This window comes from Apus apus, chromosome 4 (genome assembly GCF_020740795.1).
Source record: "Apus apus isolate bApuApu2 chromosome 4, bApuApu2.pri.cur, whole genome shotgun sequence".
Classification (NCBI taxonomy): Eukaryota; Metazoa; Chordata; class Aves; order Apodiformes; family Apodidae; genus Apus; species Apus apus.
In genome coordinates, this window is record NC_067285.1 from 27,210,442 (window position 1) to 27,229,812 (window position 19,371).

At 37.1% G+C, this 19,371-nt stretch overlaps 1 protein-coding gene across 1 annotated transcript in view; it reads left to right on the forward strand.

Moving 5' to 3' along the window:
- NRG3 (neuregulin 3) overlaps window positions 1–19,371 on the forward strand; it is a 360,847-nt gene that overhangs the window by 258,628 nt on the left and 82,848 nt on the right. The window contains exon 3 of the mRNA XM_051618530.1: window positions 6,695–6,768. Coding sequence (XP_051474490.1) covers window positions 6,695–6,768 — 74 coding nt within the window. The remainder of the gene's footprint in view (window positions 1–6,694; window positions 6,769–19,371) is intronic.

Consider the following 19,371-nt stretch of genomic DNA (forward strand, 5'->3'; position numbering starts at 1 on the left):
AAGAAAAAAAGATCGGGGTGAGTGTCCTGGATAAGTGTTTTGACCTTACTATCTGAAGCAGTTTCTGTTGGTGTTCAAGAAATACTGAGCCTTTGCCGAACCCTTTATTGCATACCCGGTTTTGTCCTTTCTAATGCCATACATTCATTTTAATGTAATTCACTAATTTGTTGTTGTTGTTGTTGACTATAGTTCAATTTTAGTTAGTTGTTTATATTTTACAAGGAGTCTTCTGGTCACAGTATAAACTCTTTCCAAGGCTTGACACATGACTCTTTCACTCACTTATGCAAGAATAGATCTGTGGAAACTTTCTTTTCATCAGCTCCTTTATTTTGAGATTAAATAGGGTATTTCTGATACTTATTTATTTTTCAAGAACAATACAAGAGCAGTCCTTTCTCAAGTAGATAATAATCAAGTGATCAGAACATTTCCACAATATAGAAAACCTAGTTTCAAGTCTTTAATGCTTCATTTTCACACCAAAAACTGAATGTGAATCTCTTCCTTCTCAGGTAAGTGCCTGACCAGCAAACTATTGATTTTTATGACAGGTTCATTTTCTCTCTGGCTTTGGCCGTGGTATCCACTGAGAAATGTTCTTAACTGTGGTTCAGTGGTCTAATCTGTTGAATGTAGGAAGCCTGTTTTCTACTCATAGTGGCATGGTGCATATGTTAAATGACAAGACATCTTCTATGACCCTCACTGTTAAGATTACTTTTTTCTTCCCTTGTAAATAAAATCTTCACATAATAACAGTCACCATAATAAATATAAATTTCCACTTATTCCAGTTAAGGTCATTCTAGTTGCAGGCACAGCGGTCTACATTTAGCTTACCTGCAGAGCAGAGGAGTTTGTCATTGCTTACTGAATATTCCAGTATATGACTGTGGGACGATCCAGTGGCCTATACAATGTCATGGCTTGCTGCTGTATATTGTGTAACTCGCCCTCTAACCTAGGATAAAGCATATGGCATTCTTTGTGTAAAAATAAATAATCAAAATGTATATGCCATTGAAATATTTCTTGATCATGATCTCTGATTCTTGGAGAGTATGTAAGAGATGCCATATGCACTCCTACTGGCATCTGAGCATCAGTACAATGGCTGTAATTGTGTCATGAAAAAGTAGTTTGTAACCATTCCAGTAATGTGATGAGATGGGTCATTCTAATTAATAGCATTTTTGAGATTGTAATTTTGTAGCTTTTACAGGTGGGAAGGAAATATTAGTTTGTCTGGATACACTGCAAAAATTAACTTTAATTTTACCTAGGTGCTGTTAATTCAGTCTTTCAGATTGGGTTACTCCTGTTTATGAGGCTAGAACGAGGTTATATCTTTATATAAGTTCATCTTTTGGGTACTGTATTGTTAAGACACTTCAGTTAAATGTTGCACATAACTTTTGACCTAGGATATGCTTATTTTCCCAATGTGTAGTTTTACAGCTTTGTCTTCTGGCATAGTCTGTCATTGAGGTTCCAAATGCCATTCTCAAAATTTCCATTTCAGAGGAACTCTTGTCTTATGGTTGCCTAATTCTGGACTTTGTTCAGAGGAACTATTTTATGCCTACTTCTTCATGTTGTCAAAGGCAATGTGATCACCACACTTAAGAAAAATAATTTTTTCCACTCCAAGTTAATGGGCAGTATCATAGGGAAGAAGGAGAGAGATGGGGGATCACAGCATTATAATCTTTCATAGCCTGTGCAGTTTGCTGGTGCCACTCTCTCTCCTGCTGTCTGTATATTACCATCACTTGAGAACTAAATTATTTCAGTTTAATAAGGATATGAAGCTCTGTATGGAAGTATTTCTGGACATTGTAAACTGTGATGGTGATGGCTTTTTGGCCACAAGCTTTGTATGTCTTTCCCTAACTCTTCAGCTGCACTTAACGTGTCATTTGCCATCCTGTGCCCCCATTCACTGTACTTTTTACTAGTGTGTCCCATCTGAAATCTAGGGATTTGGAGTGCTGTGGTATTGCCTACATGTGATGCAGTCATCTATTTGAAATTTTCCTTGGCCCATAAGGTTTGAATTCAGAAAAAAACCATTCTGAGAAATATCTATAGAAAATGTCTGTGATCCTCTTGGACTAGAATATAAATGTATTCATGCTATTTAATATTTAAAATGTAAAATTAGGACAAAAGCATTGAATAAGTGCTCATACTTTGATTACTTTTTAATACAAAAGTTCAAGTATGCTCCATTATAAAGAAAAAACTTTGCACCAGGAGTGTTTCTGCATGTATGCTTTCATACAAAAGATGAGGTGACTGTGAAGGGCAATGCACAATGCAGTTTGTCTTTGGTGACCTTAAAAACATCATCTAGAGAAAGTATGTTACCAATGAAAAATGTGAAGAACACATGATAAAATAATCTTAGTTGAATGTAGCAGGTATCATTTAGGAATGTACTACTTGCAAGTGTTTTAGCAGCTGCAGATTGGCTTTACCTGCAATTCTCTTTTCCTGCTATTTAATAAGAATTTAAATCATTTTATTCATAAAACCTTGTTGATATTTTTGGTCTACAGCCTAGACAGATACAGTTATTTTGGTGAAAATCTGAATGAGAAATAGATAATTCCATTTTCCTATTTACTTTGCAAGAAGGCTGTAATTAACACTACGTATAGAGCCCTTCACCATGATTTGCACTTAAGCATGTGCCCAAGCCTACTTACACAGGGTAGTACTTCAGCACAGAAGTGATTTCTGGTGCTGGAGTGGAGCTTAGACTCTCCCTGCCATCCTTTCCTGCAGGGATTCCACATGCAGATCAGAGCATTCACTTGACTAAAAGCAGTCTCTTACCCTAGTTTCATTTTCGTTTTGTTTTGTGGTTTCTTGTTGGTTGGTTGGTTTTTTTTGTAGTGGTGGTGTTTTTTGTTTGTTTTAAAAAGGCTTATCTAACAGATATTTGCTTGTCACATAATCAAATTACCATTTCTGAAACAATCAGCTGCATGAAAGCATTAATGCATCCATAAATATGAACATAATCATTCACACTGCATATGGCAATACTGAATGACCTCAGACTTTCCTGAACTTCTGTGTGTGATGTAACAGTGCTGTTTCAATAATTTTTTGTTTGATTGGGTTTTTTTGTGGTGGATAGTTTGTTTTTTTTTTTCCTTAGAGGTGTGATGTCAGTTAGCAGTGTGCATATACATCAGGTATTGTGAGCATAACTAGCACATCTGCCTATTTAGGATGGATGGCAAATGCTTTGGCAAAGATTATAGGATGCCACAACATTATCAGTTTTTATCCTATTGTAACATTATAACTGTCAAGTGCATGTGCTATAAGACCTCAGTTTCACAAAACTTAATTACAAATGTTTGAACTTTGGTGTGAAATTGGCAGAGTAGTTATTGCTGTTATTTGGTGTCTTGCAGATTTAAAAAATAATTTGTTAATGACACTAGAAGATTTAGTTTTAATCTTTGCTGAAAAAGTTAATATAATTTAAGAAAAAAGCTATGTATGGCCATAATAGTCGTCACCTTAGTGTAAGATTGTTATCAAGCTAAAAAATTCTATTTATTTTATATGTCAGCTATCTCTTTACTAAATATGAAAGCAGCAAAAATAAATTCCTCTTGTGACATGTACAATGAAGTGTATAGGTAAGTGAAAATGTTACTTGAGACTCATCCAGGTTATTCAATCAGCGGATTACTTTATACTCCAGTTTCCTAGTGACTGAGAAAAGCAGCACTAAATGTATGGTAAAGTCAGGATAAAATTAATTGTTGGATGTAATAACCAATACATTTTAAGGGAAGAAATCCATCCCCATCATTATCTCCAGACTGCAGAGCATAGTTGTGGCAGCGTGCAATTCAGTCAGGTACCAGGGATGCTGAGTTTTGCAAAGGGGAAGCTGTAAATTTGAGTGACTCTGTGATATACTGTGTACCAACTCATTGTTCTTAAAAAAAAGTCAGGAAGGGAAAGACACAGAAATATGTCTTAGAGTCTTGTACTGGGGTCATACTTGAGTAGTTACAGCAGTTACCCCTCACATTGTTTTTGAGGCTACCAACTTCATTGCATATGCTGTATTTGCAAATGATGGAATGTAACCCTAGCAAACACAGTTAGTTAGAAGGTGAAAGTAGCTGCAGCACCTTTTGTCATTTTTGCAAGAAACAAAACATTTTCTTAAACTAAAAGACTGATGTTTAATTTGGGCCCTGATGTGGTAGGACTGACATAGAGACCCCCCCACACACACATCTACTCTGGCAGCTAGTAGTAGCAAAATTTCTCTTATTGAATTCTGGTATGGGCAGTTAATTATCTGGACCAAAATGAATTGCCTGGAGCATCTGACAGCTGGAATAAATGGTACAAACTCTGTTTCTCAGCTATGAAGCAAACTTGTCTTAAGTCTCTGTTATGTCAAGAGTGAAGTGATAAGGAAAGGAAGGCAGTAAAGCTTCTGGCTCAGTCGTGCCCCGTTGGCAAGCAGAAAGGGAAGAGGTTGCCTCTGCTGGTGTGAGGATACTTGCAGCATTGCTCTGCCTGCTTCTGGCTGAAAAGTATTCACACATAATGATGAGCATTCAGTACAGCTCTCTGTGGAGATTACACTCTGCAATTCTTTATCCTCAAACGTAGCATCACAATTTTCAGTTGTGGAATTAGGCTGAGTGGCGAACACTGCTATCACTTGCAGGGCAAGAGTTTAGCACAGAGAGTTTTAAATCTGTAATAGCGTAATAGTAAGTGAGGCAGGTACAAATGTATGTCCAGAAGTTAATAGAAAATACTAATGTGAAGACAATAATACCTGACCTGAGTAGGTTGTTCTTAAGCTTTGAAATGTAACATTATAACTGTCAAGTGCATGTGCTACAAGACTCTCCTCAAGACTGTGTTTTGGTTTGATGTGAGCAGCTTCTGATAAATCATAATCGGAGGCAAAAGTTGCATTCAGCAGTGTCTGAATATATGAAGAATTCTTCTGGTTTTCTGACTAGTGGGCAATCTTAATTGAATATTCTCCATTATTTTCTTTTTTTTTTTAATTGACTGGTAGCCTATGACCACTACCATAGGATTTGAGTTCAGTTTTTCCCACTCTGGGAGAAAGACCAAAAGGGAGGTTTTTAAATAATATATATTATTTAAAAAAAAATCCTTACTGTAGACTGTTTTATTACATTTTTGGGTCTGATGAGAATTCTTATAAATTACATATTTTGTCACAACCATGCTTAACCAATCCCTGAATCAATTCTGGTGAGATGCACTTCTCCCTGAGGCATTAATTTATTAAACTAAAATAATTTTAAAAGACAACTTTTAGAGGAAGCCTGAGGAGAAACCTTGTGAAGGAGCAGCACTTCTTCTATGGAGACAGGCTGAGAGAGTTGGGGTGGTTCAGCTTGGAGAAGAGAAGGCTGTGGGGAGAACTTATAGTGGCCTCCCAGTAGCTAGTGGGGCTACAGAAAAGCTGGAGAGCGGCTTTTTACAAGGGCTTGTTTGTAGTGTTAGAATGAGGGGGAACGTTTTCTCACTGGAAGCAGGTAGATTCAGGTTAGACATTAGGAGGAAATTCTGTAGTGTGAAAGTGGTGAGGCACTGGAACAGGGTGCCCAGGGTGCTCCCTCCCTGGAAGTGTACCAAGTAGAGACTGGATGGAGCATGGAGCAATGCGGTCTAGTGGGACGTGTTCCTGCCCATGCAGGGGGGTTGGAACTAGAGGGTCTTTAAGGTCCCTTCCAACCCAAACCGTTCTATGATTCAAGCTGCAGTTTTAAGTCCTAATGTGGATGTGGTGATGCTGATTTGAGCATATTGTTTGTGATGTGCAAGAGCTTTGGGAGATAAGGAGTCCCTGGTGCTATCATTTATTATTAAAGATTAAAGTGTCCATCACTTTTCTCTGGAAGACTGCTTGGTGAATAAATAATTAAAGGTCTGATTCTGATATGCTTATTTGAAATGAGAGATACTTCTGCAAACAACCCAAATGCAGTAAATGAGATTTCTTCAAAATAAGGTTTCAAGATAAGTTATAGCATTCAAAGCTCAGTCAGAGCCAGTTCTTGTTTGTTAAGGCAGCAGGGTATTCTGTTTTATGTGCTTTAAAATCTAATCACACAGACATTTAAAGCTTACACTCAATACTCAACATTGTCTATCATGCCTAAACATGTTATCTTTAAAGCACAGTAGAAACTAGTCTTAAAATAATGGCTAGATAACTGTTCTCTGCTTATTCAAATAGCTGAAGAGAAACAAGTTGTTAATCTGATGGTTCATACAGCATAAAAGCTTTATAAATCTTTGTGCTACCTAATGTGTATTTTATTTTAAATGTCTTTTTTTTATAGGATTTTTCTTTTATTTTTTCACTGAATTAGTATTTTTTTAAAAGGGTTATGCTTAAATTATGGGGGTTTTTTTCATAGTTTCTGAAACAACAGAAAAGGTTTGAGGGGAATTTTTTTTTTAATACAACTGATTTTACATGCTTCTATTGTGTTTCAGTAATAAACTTGATTCCGTAATAGTTGAAATAACTGTAAATATGCAAGTCCCTTGCATCACTGGCAGGGAGAATTTAAATTGATTTTCCTATCTTGAAATTAACCTTTTACTACCGCATGCATATGTTTGTCATTTATCCCCTTTTTCTCAGGTGCAAAGAGGGCTACCAAGGAGTCCGCTGTGACCAATTTTTGCCGAAAACCGACTCAATCTTGTCAGATCCAAGTATGTCAAATGTTTTTCTTATCTTTTTATTCCATGCTGGAGGCTATTCTTGCCATTTGAGATGACCCTTTGCCTGTTGTCAGAAAGCATATTATGGACCACTGCAGCTGTGTGTAGAGAACAGTGTTGCTTTTGTTGGTAGGATAAAAACCCATCCTCCAGTCTCTGTTCTTATAAAACATATGCTGCTGCAGCAGGGCAGGCTATCAGAGGACTTGACAACTTATGATTTGTAACAAAACTGTTCCTGCTTATAGCAAAAATATTTGTTTCTCTACTTTTGACTCAAGAGCAAGTAAAATTACATAAACTGAGAGGAAACCAAGTACAGACTGCAAAGTGGTTCCTTAAAAAAAAAAAAAGTAAGTAATGTCTGGCACTGCAGAAATTACTATCTTCTTGGAAATGTGTTGTCAGTTTACACAAAACTATTTTTTTTTCACTTTTACAAGTGAAGCTGCTCTGTATTTGCAGAGTAAAGGTATACTTTGTGGTAGTACCGTGAACTTTCTATTACGCTGCTCAGTATATTCCAGAATACCATCTGCATGTGCTCTCCTGCTCCACTGCACTCTTAAAATTTTATTGTCTAATAAAACTATCTTAAAAATATTATCAAAGATTAATTTCTTGTAAATTAATCCATTTACAAATGAATGTGTTTATATTAAAATTTTAAATGAAATGACATACAACGAAGGGTCATATTCAGTCTCTTGGTTTTGTTCTTATACTTGGAAACTGTAACGTATTAAGTCATCTGGTTTTGGGTGCTCTTTAAAGTTTCATTTAAGTTGCTTTGTGTTTTTTGAAGAATAATGCTTGTTCTTCTAGTCTTTTTCTGTGCTTTCTGTTTATTTTCTTGTGCTTTTCCATGTAAAAGCCTGTTGCCAAAGAAACCTGTTGTTTTGTAGTTCTCTCTGTTGTATAGCTGCCCTTATAGTTTGCTTTGTATTTGGTTTAGCTTTTCCTTTTGCTTTACTTTTCATGGCAAAGTGCAGAGCCTGTAATGAATAGGCAGATTTTAGCTCAGCCAAGTTCTATCTGCATGTGTAAATATAGAAGTTGTGTATATGTCAAGGTAGAAGTTGGTTTGTATCCTAAAATTGGAGGTAAGAACAATGAATTAGCAACAGGATAGGGTGGTACCTGTCTGACTTGGTTTTGACAGGGGACTCGAGCTTTACTCTCTCAAGAGGGGAGGTGAAATTCATACTGATACAATACAAAGCCCAGAGAAAACTCCCAAATTAAGCTCCATCTAACGAGAACAAAAGCCCTACGCTGTTTATATATTGCAGACAGTAGTGTTACTGTTTCTTTGCAGTATTGTGTTTGTTACACAGACTTATTTCTCTTTACTTGGGAGATGCTTTCTTACTAAGGTTCATTTCTGACTGCATCATTTCTGTAAAACTGTTCAACTACCTGATACTGCTCAGTAAGCTAAGGTTCTGCTGAAGTGCCCTTTATACACTTTGTAACTACAAAGGTTATTTTATTATATTTTATTTAGTTTGTTTTTTAAAATGGCATTATTTAGGGTATGTAAAAGCAGGGGACCTGGGCTTCATGTTGACATAGAATCACTGAACAACCTGTGGCCCCTCTTCCAATACATATAAGAAGGTTAAAACAAGTTAGGTACTTTTCCAGTCAGTTTTGAAATTTAACTTCTATTTAATCCTCATGTGTATTCAAAAGATGGAAAGCTTCTGTTTAGGTGCCTTTCTGTGTGTTGGCATAGTGTGATATATGTCTATGTATGTACATGCATGTGCCCTTGTTCTGAGCATGCCTAGCCTGAAAGGGAGGATTAGAAACTTTCTGTTGCAGCTGAACAGTAACAACATCAACATTTGTCTCAGGAGTTAAATCAGTAATGTATTTATCTCTCTTCTTGAGAGGCAAATATTGGTACCACACTGATAATTAGCACTCAGAGGCAGAAACATTTGGTATTTGCATAACATGAGTAGTGTAAATACTATTTGATTCAGTACCAAAGCACAATATATTTATCTCCAAAGGTTCCGGTGTTGCTTTGCAAAAACTTAAGTTTGTAGTTGAACGTGTGTGTTCAGATTAGGAAGGACAGTAAGGGGTGAATTTGGAGGTTGCTTCAGAAAGAAGCAGGTTTTTTTAAATGCAAGGCTTAATTTCCAAAAGTTGAACACTCAGATGAGTGCTCTTGTGTCTGGACCAGCAATGGCTGGTGTCAGTAAAGCTTTATAATCAAGTCCAGCTCATTTGAGTTTTGTGGGATTGCTTATAGTTTTCTGTAGTAAATGTGTTCAGAACTGCCAATGATGCATCTGATAACAGTTTTTAGCTTATTTGAAGTTTGTATGCATGAAATACTGAAGCAATATATTCTTAATATTACCTTGCCTGTGTCAATGTTGGTTACATTTTCAGAGCATTCACTTGTCATTAAATGGGAAGTGAATCTAGACTACAGTCACTTCAAAAATAGCAACAACTGTTAGTTATTTACATGCACAAGAGTTGTGGGGTTTTTGTTTTTGTTTAGTTTTTTATTGCCCTGTAAAACAATCTAAGCTTGTTCAGCGTGACTGTTACCTGAATTTGCCTAGTGGCAAATAATATTATATGACTCTGCAATATTTTAACAGAATCAGGCCAAACTCAGCTGCTTGCCTCATGTTAGGTGTATGTTAGGTAGATCTCAACTTTACAGCACAGATATGAATACAAATTCTGCAATACTTAATATGGCTTAATGCACACTGAATCATGTACCTGTAGTTTAACTCCTAAACTATTAAGGTATTTAGGATGCTGTTTGGGAAGCCTCTTGAAACTGCCTGATGGTGTCTCAGAGTTCCTGAATTGGTGTCCAGGGCTTATTGCAGTCAGATCTGCCACGTGCTATCTTCCTTCAGCACAAAGTTTAGGATCAAATTCTGAAGAAAACAGGTGTAGGGGACACAGAGCAATGTCAAAACACCCCAAACACCAGCCCTTCTACTGGACCTTTAGACATCACACGTGTTAACAGCTTCCACTTCCCTTAATTTCTCCACTCCTAACTAGGTTTTCTGCCTACAAGTGAAAAATGTTTAAAAAAAATCTTCAGACAAACAAACAAAAATCCAACAACCCAGAGCCCAAACACAAGTAGTTAGAGAAGTTTTTTAATCTTGGAATTAACAGGAGGCAGAAGAACCTGCCTAAACCATGGAAGCCACAAGGTACCTAACAAAATTAATAACATCACAAATAAGGGAAGAGGCTGCATGCTACATTACAGTGCAACCTGTGCTCACAGTCCCTATCAAGAGGATAGCCTGCTATTAACTGTGCTAATACTGATCAGGAAAAGACCTTGAACTCCTTCTCAGTCATCTTCTCCTTTGTTTCTCGAGGATGTACTAATGGGACAAAGGGAAAAGAAATAGCAGTCGCATGCTGGGAGGAAAGGATAGGCGTATATTTGAAGCATTGCTTCAGCTTTCCCCATCTGGGCAGGTGTCTCTACAAATAAATACAGTTCATGGCAATAGTAGAGCACTTACATTTTCAATGTTATAAATACAACTATAATGTAACTTCATGTCAAAAGAATTTTTCAGGCATGTGTAGTCCTGTGTGTATCTATAGGATTAGGAACTCATATATACAACATAAATTGTACAAATGTACTCATATACTATCCTTTATAGTGTTCTGGAGTAGACCTGCCTGGCCCAACAAATCTTGAAAGGTAAGTTGTATGCAGGCTGTAGATATTTCTCTTTATCATTTTTTATACTGAGGCAAAGTATAACCTTGAAAGCTTTGAATATTCTGTGAGGATATTCCAAAGTGGCAAGCAAGGCATTGAGAAGGAGTCTATGTTGCTGCTTTTTTGCCAAATTGTTGAATTCTACCTTCATTTTTTTTTTCCTAATTTAGCATTGAAAGCTACTTTCCTATGCATAAAGTGTCTTTCACTTTTATAATGTGCAGTATTAATTTTTTATTTGTCATATTAGCATTCAAGTTTTCCCATTTTATGTCAGAAGCTTAAGGGAAGAGTGATCCCCTATCAAATATTGTAAATGTTATCTGATCCTTTTTAAAAATAAATGCATTATTTTTTAAAAGAAAAAATAGGATGGGAAGCTTATAGGTCATTAGGCCATGCTCCTGTTGTTGCAGTCAACCCCATCATGTAATTCCTTCTATAAGCTGATCATACTTCATTTGTAAACCACTTACAGTCAGCACAAACTAGCCCCTAGAAACAGGTTTTGTTTATCATCTCAGCTCCGAGGTTTTCAGGACTTCAACTTCCACACAAAATTTCTTCACAGCCCAATTTGTCAGTTATGTTCTTGGTTAAAAAAACGTGCTTTGTTTCTACATGGATTTTTTTTTTTTTTCATTGGTTTCCACCATGTTACAAATTGGGTCTCTTAAACTGGCTTTTTCAAATGCCATAAGTCTTGTTCCCATAGAGCTGGTTTTAGCATGTGGTCTTATAATACTTTAGCCTGTGACAGTATGGCACACATCATGTTGCTTTAGAATCTCATCAAAGAGAAACCTGAAAGTTTCATGTCTGAAATCTGCAGTTACTTGTTAGATAATGTCTCAATGTAGCAAAGGATTCAAATGACGCTCCTGGAAGTCTGGGACTGTAAATAAGTAAAACAAGTCTTGACAGTTTAAAAAGGAAAAGACTCTTTTCCAGAAGTGGATTTGAAGACCCACACTTACCTCCTCCAAAAGCAAGTCCCACCCCCCAAAAAAACCAAACCCAACAAAAAAATCTTGAAATCTTAGGCTTTTTCCCCATCAAGTGGGTATGACATATCTGTTAACTGTGGTTTCTTTGTAAGGATTTGGAAACAGTTCCTCCAGTTCAAGCACATCACAAATCAACCTAGTTTAGTGTTGATGCATTAAAGATCGAAAGGAATAGAAATAGCAATAAAGGAGAAAAGGAATACAGTTACTTCAGAAGTTTTGATTAATTTATTTGTAGATGAGAAAAGATGCATCATCTGAGAGACAGGCTGGGGAGTACCTCAGCAAGGTAAAATAAAAAAGATGTTTTCTTGTGGGCATGAGGGACATATTTTCCCTCCTCTTTGATTGAGTGTGGGTAGAGACCTCAGGAATACAGACTGTAAAACATGGCGTGTTTTCAAATTTGAATTGCACTGAAGCTGTAAAAGGTTATTTTGTGTGAATAGCATGATTCCTCTTTATTTGTTTTGTGTTTCTTTTAAGTAGGAATTGCAAAATTTGGTCTATTCTGCAGAACTGGAATTAAATGCTCAAAACCGGAAGTGCAACACTAACAAAGTGTTAATAAAATGATTCACCAGTGATAAACAGAAGTGTGAATGTGTTAATTGTCAGAACGCAGTGAAAAGTTGAAACCCAAGAGAAGTTAACTGAAATCACAAATTTGCTACTAATGCAGTGGGCAAAGAAAATCACACTCAAAATCACTATCAGCTTTCATAATATAATTGTTTCTTACAATCTTAAAAATTAAATATAAATGCATAGGAAACAACTGGAAGTAGTAATTGTTTCTATAGAATGTGCAGTGTAGATGCTATTCAGTGATTTTTTTAATTTTTTTTTTTTTCTGTCAGTACTGCAGAATAGATGTTAACAAAAAAGAACATTGGTGATCTTCATGTTTTTAATGGGGGGATATTTTAAATTCATTCTAAACTCTTGATATTGTGTTGCTCAAGTAAAAATAGCAATGACAGCAATGTGCTACCATGAGAGCTATTTCTAAACATCATTAAGTTGAATTGCTTTCATTACTTTTGTGTGCAATAACAGATTTGTTATTTTTTTCCCCACACTTCTGTTGAATTCCTAGTATTTTAGAAAAACAACCAGCAACAAGTTTGCAAAACACCCCCATGCACTCCCTGGCTTTCTTTCTGGAAAGACTGAAGGGAGAGTTACAGTTCATTTCCATTTCATATTTCATTCTTAAATGAATTGTCAGCCCTTGACAAGTGCATATTTATCTTCATTTTGTATTAGCTAAAATCACATTTAAATAAGAATTCAGACAGCTTTATTTGGAAAAGTAAAAAAATAAAGTCTGGATTTGTCCAAAATCCTTTTATTAAAGAAACATTGGTTCTTTGTTCTTCTCTGTTTGTCTCTTCTCCTGGAAAACAATAATGTATTGGCACCTGGTTACTCAACATTGTTTTATTTTCAAAACTTTTCCTTTGAAGTATTGTATTTCTGGTTTAGCCATGACTTTTAGCTCTTGGGTGGTCTTTTGTAGGTCAGCTTGTGAAGACTGCATCTCTCTAGAAATTAATGGAGAGAAGCTGCAATCAGGTAGATGTAATATTTTTGACAGCAGGAAAATAAAACCAAACAGATGTCAAAACCACTTGTTTCCTTCTCCTCCTTTAAAAGCTGCCAGTATGTGAAAGGTTAATAATTATGCTGAGAAATTCATTTGATTTGGTCTTAATATAAATCCCAAGGAAGACAGAAGACGGAGATATCTAGCAATGCATATCCCAGTCAGTCAAACCTTTTAGTCAGTGTATCCTCCTGTAAGCCCTAGATGATAGAAATCAAGAAGGAAATTACAGCCACCCCATGTAGAGGAGTTTGAAGGCTTCATTTCCAGACCGCCATACCTCTGTGAAATCCAGGACTTGCATCTCGTTAAAAGAAATTCTAGGTCTTTGTGTAGTGATTTTTATATATGTATTTTAAGGAAATTTACCATACGATGGCAGAAACACTTGACTACAGCTAGTTACACAACAGCCACAGCAGATGGCTGTGAATAAAGGTTAGAGTCTTACGCAAGGGACGACGCTGTGAGCTGCGCTCTCCCGCAGGAGACCCCGCGTCGCCGCAAGTGCCGGGATCTGCTCCCTGCCAGAATGAGAGGCGGTGCAGCACTTTCCCTGAGCAAGCACCTTCTCAAGTGATGAGCTTCTGAAACATCAACCTCTCCTATCTCCTGCTCTTTCAAACACGTTATGATTTCCTGAATCTGCTGTTGGCCATCTCATGTCTGTAAAACGATAAGTATAAAAATAGCTTGAAGCACATGTTCTGTGATGCTCTGGAAGCATCTAATTTAGCCTGTTGGGATGAGTAACTTCTGTGACTTGTTCGTACTGATGATATGTTACTGTTGGTGTCAGTCTCCCTGGTGTCTTTCAGAATTACTTCTCTGATTTTACCTGCATGGACAAGGTGTGATCAATAACTTGACTTGTCAGATCATATTTGCAGGCCTTCTTACTGGAACATTCTGCAGTGCAGCAGCCATAATTCTTCATGCTCAGGCAGAAAAGCGTTAGCAAAATGGGTCATTGTGAGATGACATGTAGGAAAGTTGCACAAAACGTGCCAGTGACGTAGCTGAAAAGCATTTGTTTCGTCGGGTTCTGTCTTTGTAAATTAGCTACTCAGTTGTCCAGGTAGCATTTCACTTTAGCAATTCCATTTCACTTTATCTCAGTGATTTAGTCACACTTTTGATGGTAAATGCCTCAGGCTTGCTTGAGATAGCATGGCGTATGTTTCATAAAGATGTCACAGCCTGTTGCAGGAGTTAGTAAGAACACATGGAGAGAAGAGATGAATTTCTCTTATTAACAACTAATTTTATACCTTTGCACTTATCTGTCTGTATTAAATCTAAGTCTGAACTGGGAGTTTTGCCTTCTATGAGTGGTTCCATGTTAAATTGATTCTAGTAAAAAAATGCAGCAGTGCATGTGCAGATAAATCACAAAGTTGTGCCTGATACTCTGATGTGTCCTGTCTGCAGTGCAGTTATATGACTGTAAGTAGTAAGCAGCAGAAAGACAAATTCTACACTGATTATTACAGGTTTAAAGCTGAACATCAATCCAACACACACTAGAGAATTAAAACATTAAGGGGCTCATACATGAGAGTTTCCTTTTGAGAGGATTTCTGCTGAATGTCCTGATCATCTCCCCAAAACTAATGTTTGTAAGAGGCTCTGTGATCTTACCTGACCTTTACTTTTTGCATTAAGTCCATACTCCACTGCAAGGATGCTTCTTAAGGCAATTATTGTTCTTTAGGCTTTTCACTTCACAAGGAGCTTCTACCAGTGTTGATTCAGCTCACTTGAACAATCTTTGCTTATTAAGGACCACCTGGAATAAGTGTATCATTCAATATTAATGCAGTAAAGTGCTTTGTGTTGTTGTGAAGACCAGATGCTTTGGGGGTAATGTGTGTATGTAAGTATCTTCCTAGGATAATGGCAATCTTACGGAGAACATTAGGGGTCAGCATTACTATGAGTTTGATTACGACATCAAGGTAATTATTTTCTTCTAAGGAGAAAGATAGTACTGAGACTCCTGAAGGTATTTTCAGGCTTGTTTCTCAGGCCTTCCATAACAATCATTTTTGGCTCAGGGAACCTCCATTTCTTTTTAAAATTTAACTGTGCAAACCCAGAAATTTATGAAACTGTTATTCACTGGATAAAAAAGATCAAATGGTAGAATCTTGGTCTCACCAAAACTGTTAAATTATTTATTATTGAATCCCTTAAGGTTACATTGTCCTATTATGACTTCTATGCCATGTATGACTGCTGTTTTGCTAGAAATTTTTTTATTGGCCATCAGGAGATTGAAATTGCCAACTCTGAGGAATATGTATTCATTTTCTTCAGTGGTAAATTTGATTGTGGAAATGGTTTCCTAAAAGACAAACCAAATCAGTGTTGTCCCAGGAGCAAAACAGAGGACAGATTGTAACAGGTGGTTCTCGATGAGATTGTTTATATTGAGAGGATTTGATTCACCTTCAACTTTTGCAGAGAACACCCTGCTCCCAGGGATGCGGGTTCTTCACTCTCATTGCACATACCAGCTTGCTGTAGAAAAGAAGTCCAATTGTTTGCAGGCTAAGAAGGGAGATGGGCAATGAAAAGTTTCTTTTGTTACTTCTACACTTCTACACACAGCTTGAATAACAGGTTTGACAATCTAGAATGGCTTTTCATGTGCTATCTGGTCGGTCTCATTGAGGCTTCACTTTCTTCCTTATGTATAATTTTTTACTTTTACCACATAATGCAATAAAGCAAATAATTTGCAGTTTTCCAAAATGTTCTTTACAAGTTTAGAGTGAACAGATGTCCACATTCCATTTTATTTTATGTATCTCTAGTTGTCTCTGAAGATATGGAAAGAGGTTAATACCTGATGCTTATCAGGAGTAAAGAACCACTGTGTGAGCTGTTAGTGAGAGGCAGCATCTTAAATATAACCTGGTTTGTTGCATTTTTTTAATAGAACTGAATTTTCTTGAAAAAAGTTTGCCTTTTCAGCACTAAGACTTTTTGTGTGCCTCAATAGTACTTTTACTGAGAAAGCTTTTTCAGATTCAGAAGAAAACCGTTCTGATCTGATACAGGAAAGGAGGCTTTAAATGAGCAGAGAACAAAATATTTGTCCATAACAGGTGAAAAACAGTTTCAAGTCTTTGTTTACCTGACCTGGTTTTCCCTCTTCCAGATGAATGCCTAGATCACACCACAGAAAAGAGAGTGGTTTGGTCTCTTGTTACTTTTCTGGAATAGAAAGACTAAGCTTTTTCTGCTATATTGCAGGTAGCTCTAGTGATCAACTGGTAGACTTGAAATGTCTGGTATACTAAAATGTGTATTTTTACAGTATTGCCCCACTCTAGAGTAAAAGAAAAAATGTTGCCTGGAGGTACTGGAGTTTGCAAAATGTATGGTATTGACTTAGGTCTTGATCCCTCAAAAAACTATACTGATATTGTTTCTCAGGAAAACTACTCATATAAGAGATAATAAGTACATTTGAAGCATCCAGCTGAAATATTTGCATCCATTTGTGGTTTACCTCACAAATTGGCAGTTTTCTTCATAGTGAGATGATCTTATATTTAAATTCTCTTGATTTAGTGAGTCCTTCTGGAACAACATTTGCTATGTCGCTGAGCTCTAACATAGGAACCTGGCTTTTGCTGATAGAGGAGCTCTCCCAAATGCCTCTGCAGCTTACAGGAGAAGAGTGTAATTTTGAAGGAGCGTAATTGGTCTGTGGAGACCAGCAATTTTAAGTATAAAGATATGTATGTATTTTAATATAGAAAAACTGTTTGTTTGGTTTTTTTACTGTAAGAGTTTTTTACTCTGAGTTCGGTACCAAGTGGTGTGGTGGTTAAGACATGGACTCTAGGGTAAGAAGCAATGAAATAGTTTATTATGAGAAAATGCTCCCTTACATACTTTTACAGTGGGGACTGAGAACAAGCAACTGGGGTACCCAGAGTGTGAACAGCACTCACACCTGCTCCTTGGCACGTACACAGTCCTTGGGCTCCCAGGGTGTAGGCAATCACACACTGAACACATGATAAACAGTGTTCTGATTTTTGTCAACATTCACAGTGCTGCTCACAGCAAGCTGGGGCCCTTAGCTGGTCTCATATTGTTTTGTCTACTTTTTTACAGATAGAGAAGGCCCCCTTTCTTTTCCCATGGCAATTCTTCACAAAGTGGAGCAAGGTCAGCTGGCTGAATGAGCTCCATGAGATGACTCTTTGCCTTGTGCCACTTTGTGATAGTAGTAGGGTTTTGGACCAAGGTCTGCATGCCTATTGCTGTCACAGTCTATACATAATTGACCTGCTTCAACAGATTAGTGGGATCTTGTTTGTCCAAAGTAGGATAGATTTAATCTTTTCAAGTAGGAGCATGCAAAAGAGTAGCAGTTACTTTAAAAGGAAGAATGTAAATCCCTGCATGCAAAGAGAGAACAAGGCTTATTTTTTTTTTTTAAATAAAAACCTGGTCCTTAGTATGTATCAAACATGTAAGGTGATTCCTGTTGTCAGAGAACCATCAAAAAACGTTAAGACTAATATAAGATCATGTCTGTCCTCCAAGTCTATATCTCCAGTACACTTTCCAGTCTGGATGTAGTAGTGCAATACTGCCTTTTGCATGTGGTCAGGCACATGTGCTAAAACATCCTGCTGCAACCTCAGCTCTTCTGAAGGGGTCCTGTTAGATCCCAGCTGCTCAGTTTATTCTCTGTTCACACAAAAGAGTAAAATGACCATTTATTAAATAGACAACAGGGACAATGTGTCAGGCAGCATGCTGGTAAATGAACAAAGGCAAATATTTTCTGGAAGACCATAATTTTTTTACATGGTGCATGTTTCCACTGAGGGAAAATAAGGGAAATTGATGGATCTGACCTAGTATCAGTCTCACCAAGTTTTATTTTCTTATAGCAGTTTACTTTGCTGTTGTCAGTAATTCTAATTTGAATTCATGCTAAGTTGAGCATAGCAGGACTTTTGTGTAGTAATAGAGTTATAAGCTGTACATTTGTTTTCAGAACTTATCCCTTAAAGACAAAAAAAATGCCACATGAAAAAAAAACAAACCAAACAACAAAATCATTAGCTGACGATATCTGTCACAGTTTGTTATGCAAGCAGGAGAATTTGCAGAATTTGGACTTGATTATGTATCAGCCAGTGTTTGCTATGCAGTTTGGTGTTGTAGAGAATGCCTTTCCTGCTCTTTACTTAAAAATTAGTATGGCATGTTCACAGCATTGTATAGATGCTACTTCTGTGACTAAGGGACAGTGCTACTACATGGGTTTGTAGGTAGAAAGATAACCCGTTGAGCCCAGTTGGGGTAGTGATATGGACACTTTCCTAAGTTGTCAACAACTATAATAGTTGTTGCTTAATATAGAGATGCATCTGCTTGGGGAGATTGTGACCCATTTCCATTGGTTCTTGTTCTATGAGATCTCTCTCTGCCTTTGAGGGTACATTCAGAATAACCTACTTCTCCCTCCAGGACTTCTCCTTTTCTCAACCCAGCATCAGTCAGAAAGCTCACAGAAGATGCTGTGAAAGCAGCATGGGGTCTACATGGTTTTTCATATCACCCTGCAGATGTCTGAATTGAGATAACCTTAAGTTCCCTGTGTAGTTAATGGGGAAGATGTACTTTCCTCCTCTGGCAGGGGCTAATTAGAATGTGGCAAAATAGGCAAAAGCCAAACTTAGATGTTATAAAGTGATAGATAGAGAAGGTTAGCTCTTCTGTTTAAGTAGCTTTAATAAGACAGTCTGAGGAGGACTCAAAGTCATAGCTGCTCTGTGTCTGGTTGCTTCTTAACAGAGGGAAATTATTCAGTACCTGCTAGGGCAGATCTGTACTCATAGTAGGGACGTTGACCCTGCTGGGTCAACAAAACCTCTCAAATCCAGAATGCTTAGCTGAACGTAGGTCATTTGGCAGCATCATGAAGCTGACTCCAGAATTCAGCACTTATAAAGATGCAAATATATTTCTTTTTTTTCCCATTAAGAAAGTTAGCATAAGAGGAAACCAAGAAAGAAAAAAAAATCAGTCAGTCTTGTGGTAGGTTCAACTAGACCTTGCTTAGATTTTAATTTATGATGCTTTAGATAAATATCAGCTGTGAATGAAATAATGCAACATCAGCAACATGCCTCTTGGATCCATACTGTTCAGTACTTGTGAAATTAAAGGCTCTTTCTAGAACTTGACAGGGTGTTAGTAGT